Source organism: Lepisosteus oculatus, chromosome 5 (genome assembly GCF_040954835.1).
Source record: "Lepisosteus oculatus isolate fLepOcu1 chromosome 5, fLepOcu1.hap2, whole genome shotgun sequence".
Classification (NCBI taxonomy): domain Eukaryota; kingdom Metazoa; phylum Chordata; class Actinopteri; order Semionotiformes; family Lepisosteidae; genus Lepisosteus; species Lepisosteus oculatus.
Genome location: NC_090700.1, coordinates 41,865,973 through 41,883,147, shown reverse-complemented (window position 1 = coordinate 41,883,147; position 17,175 = coordinate 41,865,973). Strand labels below are relative to the sequence as shown.

Genomic DNA, 17,175 nt, shown 5'->3' with positions numbered 1-17,175 from the left:
TATGATTATTAACCTGGATAAAACTCTGTTCTTAGTACTTGTTATAGTCTGAATCTGTTTCCCAAGGCCCAATTCATCATTCTTTTCTTTACAACAGACATTGGTGAACTCTGACAAGTAAGGAAGAAGGAAAATGAAAATGTTCCAACAGCAGCTGTAGGTGATAGTTATATCACATTGAGCTTGATGACATGACATACAGTAGTTTTCACACTGACCAGGATTCAATATTTTAAGTTTAAAGTGGAAGTGAAGGCTGATTTACTAAGTTAGGAAGGTTTATGTCTGAATGAACACCTTCATGTTTATCATGGGTTCCCAGACATCAGTAACTCCACATTAACAGAAACAGTGATCATGATTGAAACTATACAGGTACACAGTAAGTCATTAAGGACATGTTAAGAATGTTTTCTTTATTCTCAACATGTTTTCCCAGAACAGAGTTTTATCTGAACTAACCATATGATAATATCTGAGTCCAAAGAGAACGTTCACAAGCATGTTGTGATGAATCCCAGGTTCACCCTTTTCTGGTGTAGCTCCTGTTCAGAGCTCAGGCAGCAAAGGCAAAAAGCAGCTCAATGTCTTGCAATGGTTTCAAGAAATTAAAAAGAAAATGTATATTCCCGCATGATCACGTTAAATCAATTAATGAAAAACAATGTTTAGCTGCATTTTATTATGTATTTTGTATTACTGCTGCATCCATGAACAGTGGTACCACCACTTGGTACCACCCAAGTTTGTCAATTAGGGGAAAGTTAGTTAACACTGGAAATATACTTTTATTCCTGGCAAGCAGTATTTATGTGCGAGACTTGTAAAATTCTTCTCCACATATTTGTGCAGTTTACAAGTCTGTACTTAAGAATACTTCAAAACAAGACTGGAAGGGAGAAGGTTTTGAGTGATTCTTTCCAGAGAACCAGAGACATTTGTTGGAGAAACCATTCTAAAACACTGATTAGAAGAAAGGTACAGTACAGCTTATGTCCTCTGCAGGTACAGTACCTTGCAAATGTGAATACCTGTGGTGTTCTTATTTTGTGAAATTTAAACATAACATTTTATTCAAAACCTGATTGTGCAAACTGAAGAATTCTAAGAATAGCTTACAATTAAAATTTCTAAAGCAAAAAAATAAAATAAGCTGATTGTATAAGTATTCAGATCTGTGAACTCAATATTTTGTAAATGCATCTTTGTCTGCAGTTTTTTGGGTTTTTTGGGGGGGGATAAGTCTCTACCAACATTGCACATCATCTTTATAGAGTTCTTGCCCATTCGTCTTGATTGATGTGTGGAAGATCTCTCAAGTTGGGGTTAGATTATGAACAGCATTTCTCAAGACATTCCACAGATTCTCAATAGGATTCAAGTTGGGACTTTGACTGGAACAGTCAAGCAAATATTTTTTAATGCCTTAACCACTACAGCGTAGCTTTAGACTTGTGCTTTGGATCATTGTCCTGCTGAAAGGTGAATTGTCACTTTAGCTTTATTCTTGTAGCAGGTTTTCCTCTAAGATTTGCCAGTACTTTTCTCCATCCATGTTGACAAGCTTCAGCTGATGCAGAATTGTAATTTAATGCCGTCTCTGTCATGCTAGACAGTGGGAATGGTGATGACTGTGTGAAGCACTCTGCTGGATTTGTGTCAGACATAAAGTTCATCATTTAAATTAGAGTAAAAACGTTTTTAGCACGTTTGCAATAATTTATAGGCTGTGGCAAACCCACTGCAGGATTTGAGATGTTTTTATTTCTGTTCCATAACATACGATTTATGAAGTGATGGAATTTGAGATGGGTTTTCCATTCTGTCAAACATACTGTACCAGCTTCTTGGAATAACTAGGATGTTGCTGACTCATGGATATTTTCTCCCATCTCAAGTCCGTAACTCTTTCAAAGTCATAGTTGACCTCATGGCGACATCCCAAACCAGTTTCCTCCGTGCCTGACTGCTCAGTTTGAACAACCTGATGGAGGCAGTGTCTGAGTTCCTTCCATTTCTGAAGGAATGACTTCCCACACTCAAAGAGATATTGAGATTTGAAATGTTTTATACCCTTTCCCTGATCTGTGTCTTTATGCAACTTTATTACTGAGTTACTCTGAAAGCTCTTTAGTCTTCATTGATGAATCTTTGCTTGAAATTCATTACCTGAGCAAGAAACAGGATTCTGTGTTTTCTGTGATGTTTTGGATTCTGAAATAATGAGAACCACTATTATTGCTTAAAGAAAGAGGTCACTCAGCTGGATTGTTAAGGTAATTTCATTTAAATTATCAATTCACTTCTTTATATTTTTTATTAATTTTATATACAGTATGTGGAAGAGGATATATATTTATAATTAACATTCATTGATATTTTAAAAGTCAGCTTTAAAGCAAAAAAATGTGAAAACTGTGTAAGGATCCAAATACTTTTGGAAGGAACTGTAGCTGTATTGTGCATCAGTCAGAAGTGTAAAAATGTTTAGCTGGTAGTGAATTTTATAAAACCAAACAAAACCATTCAATTCAGAGCAGATCAAAATCTCAATTTCAAATGTCTAACTTTCAATGAGCTGCTTTATGTTTACCACCTGACACTCTACACAGAATCCACTTTGTATTCACCAACGCATTCCCCAGTCCCAATTACTACCATGCTGTTACTAATTAAAAAAAACACATCAAACGATTGTTAAGAAGCACCCATCACCATTATCATTAGGTTGCTTATGTCTCACCCAGACTGTAGATAGTTAATCCATTGAAGAAACGAATAATACGCACATAGATAACATCATCAAAGCATGTTGTGCACAAGGATGATGTCACCATTGCATACTGAGCACAATAAGAGATCGTAATTCCTAGCATTTTCTAAAACTGTTTTTTAAGTCTTATATGAATTATTAAACATTATTTATTTGCTAGAAACCAAAAATATCACATGCTAGGTCACAATTTGGTTCTAAAATTACAGTAAAAATGTATGGAAAAAAATTAAAAAGGTATTGTAAATGTATATGTGACATTTATTTCAGAGTGGTAACAAAGTCATTTACTGTAGTAGTGTGGCCACTAACTGGTATGCTTGGAGGAATAATCCACTTCATCTTCATTTGACTTCATGTAATCTAAACTATAATCCTGGGGAGACAGAATTTCCCACTCCTAGTTATACACTGCCACTCATTTGAGCTATCCTGGGAAAATAAGAGTGATTTGGTAAAAAATGTTCAAAATCAGACTAGTATGATAAATGTATATTTCTGAGAAAACATTGGATTCTTTAGGTGAATATTTCTTTATCTGACAAAATATTCCTCAAAGACATCTAGAAAATCATTAAATAAGCTTGTTAAACAAGTTAGAATACAAGGAAACCTGTTTCAATTTCTACTGTATCTGGGATGTCTCTAGACTAGTCCAGCTTCACATATGATTATAGCAAGATTGTTTTCAGTAACATACAGTATAGTGTTTATTTTTGTACTTTTTAGTAAACCCATTTGGCTGAATTTCTGCTGACTTTGTGTTTGGATTTCTACTCACTTGGTGGATTTCTACTCACTTGGTGTTATTTTGTCTTCTGCATGCTAGCTTACAAAAGCTAACACTGCGAGAAGTAGAAGACACATAAGATGGCAAAATAATGTATTTTAAAACGTTACAGGTGACTAATCTTTCAAAAATGAAAAAATATAATACTGACTGGGGCAATTATGTAAATCAGAAATAAAAAATGGAAGCGTATTACTGAATGTTTTTTTTTATTTTTCAGTACCTCTTATTGTATGACAACAGCAATCCTTTCTGCTGAAATATTCTATATATATATAGTCTCTATATATAAGTTAATAGTGTTAAGTATAGTCTTAACATTTTAAAGATCTGCACAATGGAGAGTTCAGTAACTATACATTACATTAATGGTGGTTAAAAAATGAACAAATTGTTTTCCATGATACTAAACTTCTGCATTAAATTCATACTCATTTTCCTTGGACTGAAATGGAAAAATGGCTTCAGGATATATAGTATATTGGGCACTCACTAAGTTTATGATCTGCAAAATGTTTTTTCCACTTTTCCACTTCCACGTTTGTTGGTTTAAGGTTTTTGGATAAGGGGCTACTGCCATTAATATAATGAAAGATACCCAATAGAATAAAAATCTGATTAAATGTCCAAATTCTGTCCAAATGGTGCAATATGGGCTACAACCACTCTACTGTCAATAGCAGGTATTTCTCTGCTATTGGAGAAAGAACTGGAAACTAAAATATTTTTCTGCCTCTTCCTGCTCAGACACCACTGTTCTCTTATACAAAATCCCAGGAGAACCCAATGAGAAGTGACACATACATCTGTGGTCATTAAGTACCAACCGGGTAAGGTGCACATTCACAACCAAGTATCTTACACGAAAAACACTTGGGAACAGCCCTGGGTTTTGACATCACACACGTAGAAACCTTCTTACAATGGCTACTGGTGACTGGGAAACAGAAAATGATTTGTGAAGGTTTTAGTCATGCTAAAATCATGAACATTGCTGTTGTTGTCTTCACTGTAAACCCACATATCACATACTCAGAAACAGATGCCGAACACACATTCTCACAATGTAGAACAATTTTGTGTACAAACATACCATTAACACAGCTGGATGGGAATTTCAGACATAAACAGAAATTAGGATTCTTGCAGCAAATTTAAAAATATGTTATGGAATATACAGTCTTAACGTCCTACATAATACATTTCTTCTACCTGTTCAGCATTCATGTTCATTTAGGAGATATTATTATATGTATAATCATCATATCTGTAGTCACATCATCAGTGCTGCTTGGTTTGTTTCATGGATGTGAAAGAGTCCTACTATGAATTATAGAAAATCCATTACAATCGCATGAAATCAGTCTTGAAATGAATAGCAGTTAGTTTCTGTTTGTTAAATACTGTTTATATTAACAACAATTGTGTCCAACAAGTTATAAAATAAAATTTACCTCCGGAGCAAATGATTTGTTTTTAACCCCATAGTGGTTAAAATCTAAATAGAAAACAACCCATCGCCCCTACTGGACCTTTGGTTCTAGAGGTGCCTTGCAGCCTACTGTTCTATCTGCTGGTGTGGAGAAGGACATGGCACTGCTGTTTGTGTGGCATCAATGCAGTATTAACAGTATACTTTTCAAAAGTCAGTCTTGGTAAATCTGTCACTACAATAAATAAAATACATGTTAGACTTTTGTACAGTATTTGGTGCCCTTTTCTCTTTTTTAACAAAAAAGCTTACAAATTTTGTCATGTGAAAACTATGCCCAATTAAACCATTGCACCTCACCTTTCGCACAGTATTCCCTATAATAAATTAACTGTTCTGATTCACAAAACCAGGCAACATATTTACCATTTCTATTTCTGAACATTTTTACTGCAATTAATTCAATGAGACAATTTCTGCGGTCTCCTTCCCTATTTTTGTGAACCACTTCAGCATTTCTTTCAGATTTAATGCAGTAGCAGGTGGAAAAGCAAATGAGTTCATTCTCTCATTTTTAAAAACATTGTTCTGTGACTCTGTAATGTTTTTTTCCGAAGATTCCCTATCCCAAGGCAAAAGCCAGGGAAGTAAAAAATTTGTGTGGATTTTTTTTCCAAGTCACCAGGGGTCACTGGTTGCCTTAAAGGACCAGATCACATCCTGTTGACCTGCTGCTTCTGTTCTGGCATCAGTGATGCTGTTAGGCTGGAATCAGTGCAGGAAAGCATCAGATGTCACCTAAGCCTTTAGAATTTGTCGAACACCCTGCTCACATTATTTCTTACAGACATGGAAATAGTTTTCACTCACCCATTCCCTTGGTGTGGTTGAAATCTCCCTTAACTATCTTGCAGGATTTGCCATCCCCATTACACACACCGCAGCGGTCCTCTTTGGCTGAGGATCCAATGATTCCATCACAGCCAATTTTCTGCCAGTAAAAAAAGAGAAGCAGACAGAAATCTTTCATTATTCTAAAGGTATCCAGCATCAAATGAATCAGGACATGCGTGAGGAAATAAGGAAGACATTTTTTTGTTTTTGGAACACATGCATAATTACTGTAGGATATAACAAAAACAAGGGATGGGTTATAACTTCTTAAATATATACAATTATATTTCACACTCTCCATATGGGAAGAATTTGTATGTAATCAAGTAGTTACTGTCCAGCAATTATTATTTTAGTTAGTCCAATGAGACCTCAGACAATTTCCCCTGTTCCCTCAAACATTTTGTAATATCTCTGGATGTTTTTACAGGGGAACCCTGGTTTTAAGCTTAAATTAAAGCAAACTCCTTGGTATTAAATGCAAACCACCAGACTTCCTAGATGTTTTACTGTGTCCACTCACCAGACAGAAATTTCCTGTCTTCAAAGATACATTTCTCAAGTTATGGCCCTGGAAAATGGCTGAAAATACTTGTAGATCTTGTAGAAGTGTCTACTTGCCAGGATAGGAATTTGAGACAAACTGGACAAATATCTAAAACAAAATCTACATAATTTGTTTGTGAAGACAGGATCTGGAATTATATGTTCACATACAAAGAAAAATATATTCAGAAATTATTAAAAATATTAAAAGGTGTAATAGCTATTGCAGTTACTATATAAACCTCTAGGCAGTGCTAGAGTATTTTTCATTGCTTTTTTTACTGCCATCCTAGCAACAGGTGTGAGCTGCTGACATAGACAACCCCTAGATGCTGTCAACAAACGTCTTGCTAGATACTGTAGATACTACAAAGTTGTGAGGCTGAGTTTTTTTTTTATTTCCCCAGTCATGTTATAGAGGCAGTGACAACTCCTAGGACTCTGAATGGTTGAAAAATAATGAATGACAGCAATTTGAACCAATTAGACCCCCCTTTTCAGACTTCATCATCGTGGACAGCCAAACACATTTACTCTGTCGGTTTACATTGACCCAGTGGTTTAGCAGGTAGGTAAACTGTTTTTCAGTGGGTACAAAATCTAATTGTGTATATCTTGCATTTTGGTTTTGTGGGATTGTTATTATTGGTTTAAATTGGTTTAAATTCCTAAAAAGGGAATTTAATACAGTGAAAAAATACTTTTTGTTTGTTCTGGTATTGCTGTTCCTTTTAGAAGATATTGGGTATCACTTGTAAGTTAAAAGTAACCTGATTAATTTATGTTTTAGTGTGCTGCAGACGCCGGCGACTATGTTTGGTTTCAGTGTGCCTTTATACTCATACTTGCTTCATCTCTCTGGCACATTCCACCTAGTGAGTGGGGAAAGGGGTGGGGTACATTGCTTGCTTTTTTTTTAAATCATTAATATGTGTCAAAGGAAACCACACAAGTTGAGGCTTGTGAGACACACTGGTTGCAAATAACTATCATAAAGTAAAAATGATAATAAAGGTTAAAAACAGGAGCAGGCCATGTAACCTGTTAAGCAGTTAGCAGCTAATTGAGTTGAGAATCCAATCAAGCTGCTTCTTTAAGAATACCAGGATATCAAAAACAAGAGCATTCACCTCTTATCTGTAGTTTTCTATTTATTAACAAATTCTCCAAAGTCCAAACACATAAATGCCCCTGAATGCCTTCCACCTGTAATTTGAGAAATAATTCTTGCAGGGAACTTTATCAAAATCTTATGAAAAAATACAAGATATCATACCAAATACAACATATCATAACACCATGCACGCAATTCTTAATTTTTAATAACCTTCAATATTAAACATAAAAAATATTTAAAGTACTTAGTGGTTACTGTATGTGTAATTAGACAGGCAGGTAGAAATGAGCCCCTCCTGACCTACAGTATGTTTCCTTACTACAGTTACATCACTAGAATAAAGCTATTTTTCTATATCCACAAGTGGCACAGTATCATTGTGCACAGTATATAGTTATGAGGCCACAGTATCTAAAAGTGTGACATGGGCCCTTGAGTAATACTTTTTGAAATTGAATAAAACCAGATGATTCAGTTTTAATTCACATAAAATCCATCATTGCTGTTTAAAAAAGCAAAAACAACAAAGGAATTTGTTTTATATAAATCCTAGAATTATTTTGCAGAAGGTAACTCAAATTATTGTGGCATGAAGAGATTAACAACAGAAATAACAAGATTTGAAGTGCATTTTGCGTAAAGGGAATCAGGGGTACAGTGCTACCAGAGCACACTAAAGCACTACTCTGGGGCCTTAAATCTGTCTCACCTGTAGCTAAGCACCATCATTTCAAAACAAAAAGTGTGTCTAACTAAAACTGTATGCTCATCCCAATCTGCAATTATGCACTGTATCTTGGACAACTGAAATCCAAAAGCAAAGTACACAACAGTACTCTGGCAGAGTTTGCTTACTCCAGGATACATGAGCTCCCTCTATCCCCAAATGAGCTGAGGTTTAACATTTCAGATTTATCAGGTGTTAAATATTTATTACAGAATGGCCCTATGTCCTTAAAAAACACATTTCATAAAACTGTTTTTACATACTTATAGGACACTTTCTTTTCTTTATTTATTCTGCATTTGGGCCGAATGTATGTACAACACTTTACTAAAGTCAACATTGCTAGTAATGTTGTACCTTGTACCACCAGTACTTTGTTGAAATCAGACATTTAGCAGATACTTCTAAAAAAACTTCCATGGTCTTTTTTATCCCTGCAGCTAGCACATGTGTGGTCCCCAGCATTACAGCACACAACAGAAGAACACATCTGCTAACACAAGGAGATCAGTCCAGTGATCCAGCATATCGCTCAAGCTTCAAAATACAAATTTACAGGCTCACACCAAATGAGCTTATTACAAAATTAGTTGTGTAATTAGTTTGTGTTTCATTGTACTGTATGTACCTTGTGCTGTCTCTTGAATATGTTGCTCAAACTTCCCTTTTGTCTCCCCCTTAATAACTAGACATCAGTCATTTTCAATAATTTCTCAACTCACATATTCTTGTCATTAATGTTCAGCTTTTAATATTGGGTTTTTACAGCATCTGAATTGATCAATTTTAATGAAACATTAATTTTAATGAATTTAGTTTTCATAAGTTCAAGAACTTCTCTTAAACAGAGTCTTTCCACAGTCCAAAAATATACTGGTTGGTTGTTTTCTCGGAAAATTGGGCCTAGGTATAAGTGTGCGCATGTTTGTGTCTGTGTGTGTCCTATGATAGACTAACATCCTGTCCTGTCCTGACGTAACTTCCCATGTGCATGTTGCTTGCCAAGATAGGCTCTCTATAAGCTCTCCTTGGCTATCTATAATTCATTGGAAGAACAGCTTGCTTCTAAACTGTCATAATATTTCAATGGAGTTTGAATCCAGACTTTGACTTGACCAATTCAAAAAGTGAAATTTCTTCCTTTACACCCATTTTGTTTAGATTTGCTTGTATATTTAGGATCACTGAATCACATGCGTCACCCACTTTTGGCTCTGCTTCAGCCAATGGATGGCATGACAGAATTTGCAGATATAACACTGAATTCATGGTTCCATCAATGTTACCAAGCCATCCAGAGACAGCAAAGCAGCCCACCACCTTGTTTGATTGGAATAAGTTTCTTCTGTTGGTTTCTGCAACCACCTAAAACATTTCTCATTGTTGCCTAAAAATTCAGTTTTCTCTCTGCAGAGAACATTCTTCCAATCACAATAGGCCTGCGGATTCCCCAATGTGCTCTTTGGAGAGCTTGAAAGAGGTGGTAAAATTATTTTTAGAGAGCAATGGTTTCTTCCCAGATACACTCCCAAAAGAACCATTTCTGTTCAATATTTTCCTGATGGTTAAGACATGAACATTAGCTAAAGTAAGAGAGATCTGTAGATCCTTAAATGTCACTATGGGGTTCTTTGTGACTTCCTAGTTGATTTTCTGGGTTGTTGTTGGGACTACAGTATCTCGGCAACACAACCTGGGTGCAGTCACTATTGTCATGAATATTTTCTATTTCTAGACTGTTTAACAGTGGATGGATGGTACCCCAAATTATTATGAATGGTTTTCTTACCCTCTCCAGATTGAGGAAGATGAGCTTTTTTGAAGTCCTCTGAAATATCTTTTGATTGTGGCATGATGCAATATGATTAAATAAGGTTATCACTTAAGAAATTGTACAGTAATTCAAATAATTATATTGGGGGGTTAAAAACGTTTTCTCAGGACTATCTCTTCAATTTCAGTTCTTTTTATTCTTTCCTATTGTATAATACTAATAAAACAATATTTAATGTGTATAGTCTACTAAATTTGGTTTTTGAGCCATCTAAGATGACAAACCGGCTTTCTTTTGATAGTTTACATGACCCAGGACAACTCAATGAAATATATTTTGATTCAGTACAGCCTATAAATTCTCTCTGTACTTACACACAATGTTATCTTTATCGGTTAAAAGATCCAGCATTCTAGTGCTAAGATTTAAACATGTCTTCCTCGAGCACAGCATATGTTAATTTGCCCCATATGCAGAAACTAAACTGTACCCTCAGATCATACACAACTGCTGACAAGACTTGCCTCATCCCTCCAAATTAAGAGAACAATTTTAGAAGTCGTAAATGCAGTACTCTTGGGGAAAAGACTGCTCCACCAGCTAACCCTCATGATGAGTCGGTGCTTATTTATTATCATCTGTATGTATAACACATGAGATTGGGTCAGTCTCTCATCACAGACTCACCAAATTAATTGGACGCAAATGTGAGTCTTTGCCTCCTTATGTAACCCAGCTAAGGCAGGCAGATCGTTAGACTCCTCAATTAAATTAAAATAAATATCCCGGTAGAATTTGATACTTTTCACCTGAGCTGACACAGAAAGCAAAAAGTAAATGTTAGCTTAAGCCGACTGTGTGGAGACATGAAAGTGAAACCAAACAGCAACTGGTATAAAACAAAACTGTCAGCAGAAGTAACACATTTAACACATTTTAATGAGAAAAAATTAAAATGTCATATTTATTTTCATTAATTTCTAAAATGCTGATTTATAACATTAGTTAAATTACAGTTAAAATCAAACTAGATTTAATTAATAGTAATGTATAATTCCTTAAATTTATATTGTGCTTTTCATCCCAAAGGATCACAAAACACCTAGCATAAACTATACAGTACATTGCCTACAAATGATTTTAGACCATTGACCATTTTTTCACATTTGGTTTTTAAAGCTTGCAGTAATGACTTTGAAGTAGCAGTCAATATTTCTATGCACAACAAACAACACATATATAATGTACTGTATAACTCTAAAAAACAGGTAATTAGATAATATGAAAGAAACATGGAAAAGCAATGATTGCATTAGAATGCAAACATTTTTATAGCCTACCTAAATTAATTAAGGTGCACAAATTTACCTTAGCTGGCCATAACAATTTTGTATTAAAATTTATTTAATTAAAATTTTTTACCTGTCTTTGTACAATAATTGTGTTTAACATGATTTTAATGAAAACATCTGACCTTTGTGAGGTCAGGTAGAGGATTTAAAACACAGGCTCAACCATCAAGATCACGAACCTTTCTTTCAAAGCAAGCCAATGATAAAGTCACTGAAAAGCACAGATTAGAAGGGTTTATGACCATCTGTATGAGCACAGTCTACTCAATCATCAAGAAATGGAAGTTGCATCTTACTATTAAGACACTGTCTAGGTCAGGCTGTCCCTCAAAACTGAGCAGCCAGACAAGGAGGAAACTGGTTAGGGCCACTCATAAGCCAATGACAACTTTGAAAGAGTTAAAGAGTTCAATGCCTGATATGGAGAAAATGTACAACAATAGTTTAGTTCAAGTCAGTCTATAATATCCATATCCCTCCATAAAGCTGGCCTATAAAACTAATTTCATATCACACATGCAGTCTGCAACAAAGCACCAAAGCAAGAGTGATTCCGCAAAAATCCTATAGATAGGAGATTACTAGCAGGAAAAAAGGCAGGAAAACCTGCTTCAGTCTGCCAAAATGAAGGTTTAAAATTCACAATGAATGAGTGCTCAGCTTCTGAGATATATAGCCAGAAGGCAGAAATACTGCTATAAGATTTGCACTTAATAAATGCATATCTAGAAAGAGTCAGGTAATTAAAAGTACTCCAATCCGTGTAAAAGCTGAGATAGCATATCTTCCCTTTATTGTTCATTGTAAATTGACACAAGTGGCACCATTGGTAAATTGGCATATTGGCAACAGATCTGTATATTCTTGATCATATTACTGTTAAAACAGGGTAAATACATTTTTACTGTGTAAACATTTAGGAGATTACTATAGAACGTACACCATACTTAACTTTTCATGCCCACTGGTGATCACACACGGGACAGCACACCTGGTGCTGTTAGAACATGCTCAGTCAGAATTTCACAGTGGGCATCTAATTAGTTTATGATGTCATGAATTGTTTCATTATTTGTTCCTTTTCCTTTAAATACTTCCCTTGCCCTTCACTCACGGCTCTGTCATTAATAATAATAATAATTTGATTATGCGACGGCAGCCATAGTGCGCCAGAATGCTCACCACACTTCATCTGTCCGTGGGGAGGAGAACAGAGTGATGAATCCAATTCATAGATTGGGGATTATTAGGAGGCCATGAGGCCTCTTTCAGCAGTAACCTTCCATCTGGTCTGCCATCCAGGTACTGACAAGGCTCACACCTGCTTAGCTTCAATGGGTTGCCAGATGCAAGTTGCAGGGTGATATGGCTGCTGGCTCCTATAGATCCTAACTCCAACTGAACACATTAGCTGAGCTACTGTGCGTTTGCTAATGATGCTGTCGCATCATTACAAAACTAACCTGTCTTGTCTGGGACTCTGTAGTCATTATATCTTTTCCAAATGATTCATTACCCTTGACATCACTAATCTCCTACATGTTTACCCTACCCTTGACACCTTTGCTCCTTTAAAAACTCGAACCATCACTTTCTCTCGCCCTGCCTCCTGGTACAATGACCATCTGCGATCTATGAAGGCAGCATCTCGCAACCTTGAGAGTAGGTGGCATCTTTCTGGCCTAAATGTACTGTACATTATCAGGCTTGGAGAGATTACTTGTCTGACTATAAGGTTACTATAGAATCTACCTACTTCTCTCACATCATTGAAAATTACCATAACAACCCCAGACTTCTCTTCTCCACCATCAACAGCTTGCTAAAACCAAACTGCCCCACCACATTACCTGCCTCATTGCAACTTTGCAACACATTCTTAGATTTCTTTAGCTCCAACATTTAGCATCACATTCTCTCCACTACACATATCATTTCCATACCTCCTCCCTCCTTATCCAACTTTTCTGGTTCCCTTCTCTCCAGTTTCTCTCTTCTTGACTCAGCATCCCTCAATAAACTAGTTACAGAAATGAAACCCACCACATCTATTTTAGATCCCATTCTCACCACTTTATTTCAGTCATGTTTCTCTTCTTTCTGTCCAATTGTCCTCAATTTATAAATTAATCCTTGAGCACTGGCATTGTACCAACAGTCCTCAAAACTGCTACCATTACCCATGTGCCAAAGCAGCCTAACATGGCTCTCGACAATATTAACAATTTTTCCCCATCTCCAACTTACTCTTTCTTGCAAAAATTCTAGAACATGCTGTCACATTTCAGTTACATAACCACCTCGTGACAAATAACCTTTTTAAAACCCTCCAATCCGGCTTCCGCCAACTTCACAGCACGGAAACTGCCCTGGTCAAAGTCACAAACGATCTTCTAATAGCCTCTGATTCTGGTTCTCTTTCTATATTCATTCTTCTTGATCTCTGTGCTGCTTTTGACACTGTTGACCATGACATCCTACTTTCTTGTCTTGAGACTGTGTTTGGAGTTTCTGACACTGTTCTCATATGGTTCAAGTCTTACCTCACTGATCGCTGTCACTTTGTCTGTCTTAATGGGCATAGGTCTGAAATTGGTCTTGTTAAGTCTGGTGTTCCTCAGGGCTCAATACTGGGCCCTTTGCTCTTACATGCATTTACATGTTTCCACTTGGTCAGCTTTAAAGATCACATGGCTTCAGCTATCATTTCTACGCTGATGATACTTAAATTTACATCCATACCAAACCTGACACTGATGTGGCTGTCTCTATTCTATTTAATTGCATCTCTGACATAAAAACTTGGATGACTCAAAATTTCCTTCTTCTTAACTGTGACAAGACTGAAGTCATGCTTATTGGCACCCCCATCAATTTCATAAAGCCAATCCTGTAACCCTATCTGTAGATGCTTCTGTACTTGAGCAAATGTCTAAATTGAAAAACCTTGGAGTGATATTCGATTCTGGATTAACATTAAACCCACATGTGCAGCATATTGTCAAAACATCTTTTTTTCACCTTAGAAATATCGCTTGACTACAACCTATGCTATCACAAACTGTGGCTGAAAAGCTGATCAACACATTTGTGTTCTCTTTAATTGATTACTGTAATGCTCTACTCTTTGGGGTATCTAAATCTACTTTGAACAAACTGCAGTATGCAAGTGATCACTCCTATCCTGGAGTCCTTGCACTGGCTTCCTGTCAAATTCTATGTTGGAATATGCTCACCTCATGCTCTGCATGGTTTGGCACCTCAATACCTGTCTGAACTATTACCGCCCTGCTCCCCACCTCACAACCTTAGCTCTTCAAATTCTGGTCTCCTTACTGTCCCCCAAGCTCGTCTACATTGTTTGGGTGACAGGGGCTTCTCCTGTTATGCCCCCAAGCTCTGGAACTCTCTGCCCAAAGATATCAGAGAGTCACCTTCTCTAAACTCATTCAAATCCAGACTCAAAACCTTCTTCTTTAGAAAAGCCTTTACTTAACTGTTCCACTCTTCACCTCTCTGCTTTTCTTAGAACCACCATCCTCAGTCTCCTCTGTATATTAATAAATTTGGAATTTGGAAAAATAACCCTGCAAAAAGATTACAAATCCCTGTATCTGCACTAAATTTTACTTCTGGTTAAGACAGCATGAACCATCTGTCACAGTGAACCTTCTATCAAAATAATGAAGGCTCACGAACAGTGTAATGAAAAGTTCTATCAAGAATGTGAAACTCATTTTGGTGCTTTTTATTCATGCAGATTAAGTTTCACTGGATGTTGAAGACACTGTAAATAACTTCATTAGCAGGAGTACAACGTAAAAGAACACATTATCCTTAACAGCAGTATGAAGCTTCATTAATAGTAAGAACTGTTTTACCATTTCTTATAATTAATGAAGGAAACGGGGGGCAGAGAGATACTTGTTAATGTGAATACATTTTAACACAAGCACCTCCAATAATTCGGAAAAGTTGCAACCCATTGTTTACACAATACATACAAAATATTAAATTACATATTGTACACGTACAGATCACTGCTCGTAAAAGGTAAATATGTTAATACACCATAAGAAGACTATTTTAGTATTTTACAGGTTTTTGGTTCATAGTTTAAGCTAAACAGTTGACGTGTGTACAGTTCACACAGCTACTTAAACCAAAACACTTTAAAGCTTTACGCAAAGGCCAGTCTTATTTTTGTCTTGTAATTTTGTTTAAGCTTTTATGGGCTCTGCCTGACTGGGTTCCTTGGTTATTCGCGATTTGTGTGATGTTGATGGATTGGATATAATCTGAACTAAAAATCTTCTCAGTACTGTATATAATGAATGTAGCTGGATATACCCCAAAAAGAGAACATCCTCACACTGTCTCTACATATGCAGTATCCATTTTACCATCTAATCTTTTTCAGTGCATTGCTCATGTCCCCGTTCCAGCTCAGACAGCGATTACAACAGAGAAAGTGCTAGACAGAGATTATATCATTGATACACTGATGTGAGAGCTGAGGCTTACATGTGTCTTCATTATTTTGATAGAAGCTTTACTCTGACATTTTCTTTTTTTAATTTTTCACCTGTTTCTGTTTCTCCTTCAATTAATTTTATTTTACTTTGAACCTGGTTTGCATGGGGTGATGGGGAACCCAGGAAATACCAATCCTGTCTCCGACTTCTTCTACAAGCAAAATAAAATCTGGAAGAATTGGATTCTCATGATTTGGATCAGATGTCAGTGTTGCTTTGGGAATAACTCTCAATGGACAGGCAAAAGTAGATGGTGAAAATAAAGACAGCAGTAGTGACCTCTCTGACTGGATTTTAACTGAGTACTTAAAAGCTAAGATGGTACATATTCCTCTTCTAAACTGAACATTATTTTGGGAGAATCGTGGGTAATGAGCAGGACACAAAGTTGGAAAATCTGAAGAGCAAGGAAATTGAGTTTGAAGATCACTGGGGATGAAACAATATTTGAATCATGGCCTTACTGTAGAGGTCTGAACATGATGATACAGTTAAATTACAGTACAAAATGATCTCAAAATGGTTTCCAAATCTGAAACTTCTTTATTAAGAAGAAACATAGGATACATGGAAATTGCGTGTCTAGAGTCCATGACAGACCTTAGGTACTATCCTTGTCACTATCACATCTCCATATCAATTTTAACAGATTTGTAACAGTCTGGGTATTTCTGTATTCTTTCCACTTCCGCATTATGGACCTAAGCGTGCTCCTGGGAACTTTCAACATCCTTAATATGATTTCTGCCCCTTCCCAAATTTATGCCTCCTCACAATTCTATCAAAGAGTTGCTCTTCATGGAAGGGGTTCTGTTCTGACAAGCACTGTCAAATGAGGCACCTGATATACAGTATAAGGGTGTATTATTCCTGAAATCATGTTATTCAATTAAATGGACCACAGTCATGTACAGTATATGGAGAGCACAGGTGGACTGTATTCAGGCATTAAAGTGATGTTATAAGGAAACTGGAGTGCTGTAGGAAAGGAGGTGAATACTTTTCAAATCAAGACATTTATGTTTCTTTTAATTACAGGTACCTTTTCCACTTTAATTCCACTTTGACATTATAGAATAATTTGTGTATTTCAGTGATCTCATATAAATGTATTTCTATTTGAGTTTGCAACATAAATTATGAAACATCCACTGGGCGAGGGACTCTTTTTAGAGGCACAGTATAAAGATACTGGCACTACATTGGGAGCCTCCACATTATCTTGCATCACTGAA

At 36.2% G+C, this 17,175-nt stretch overlaps 1 protein-coding gene and 1 long non-coding RNA gene across 3 annotated transcripts in view; one reads left to right on the top strand and one right to left on the bottom strand.

Moving 5' to 3' along the window:
* The window catches only part of adamts17 (ADAM metallopeptidase with thrombospondin type 1 motif, 17), a 130,381-nt gene that overhangs the window by 48,999 nt on the left and 64,207 nt on the right, over positions 1 to 17,175 (bottom strand). For both annotated transcript variants that reach the window (XM_015342986.2, XM_006628663.3), the window contains exon 15: positions 5,866 to 5,986. In XM_015342986.2, coding sequence (XP_015198472.1) covers positions 5,866 to 5,986 — 121 coding nt within the window. The remainder of the gene's footprint in view (positions 1 to 5,865; positions 5,987 to 17,175) is intronic.
* LOC107076882 (uncharacterized) overlaps positions 1 to 17,175 on the top strand; it is a 121,974-nt gene that overhangs the window by 98,504 nt on the left and 6,295 nt on the right. The gene's annotated exons all lie outside the window — the stretch shown is intronic.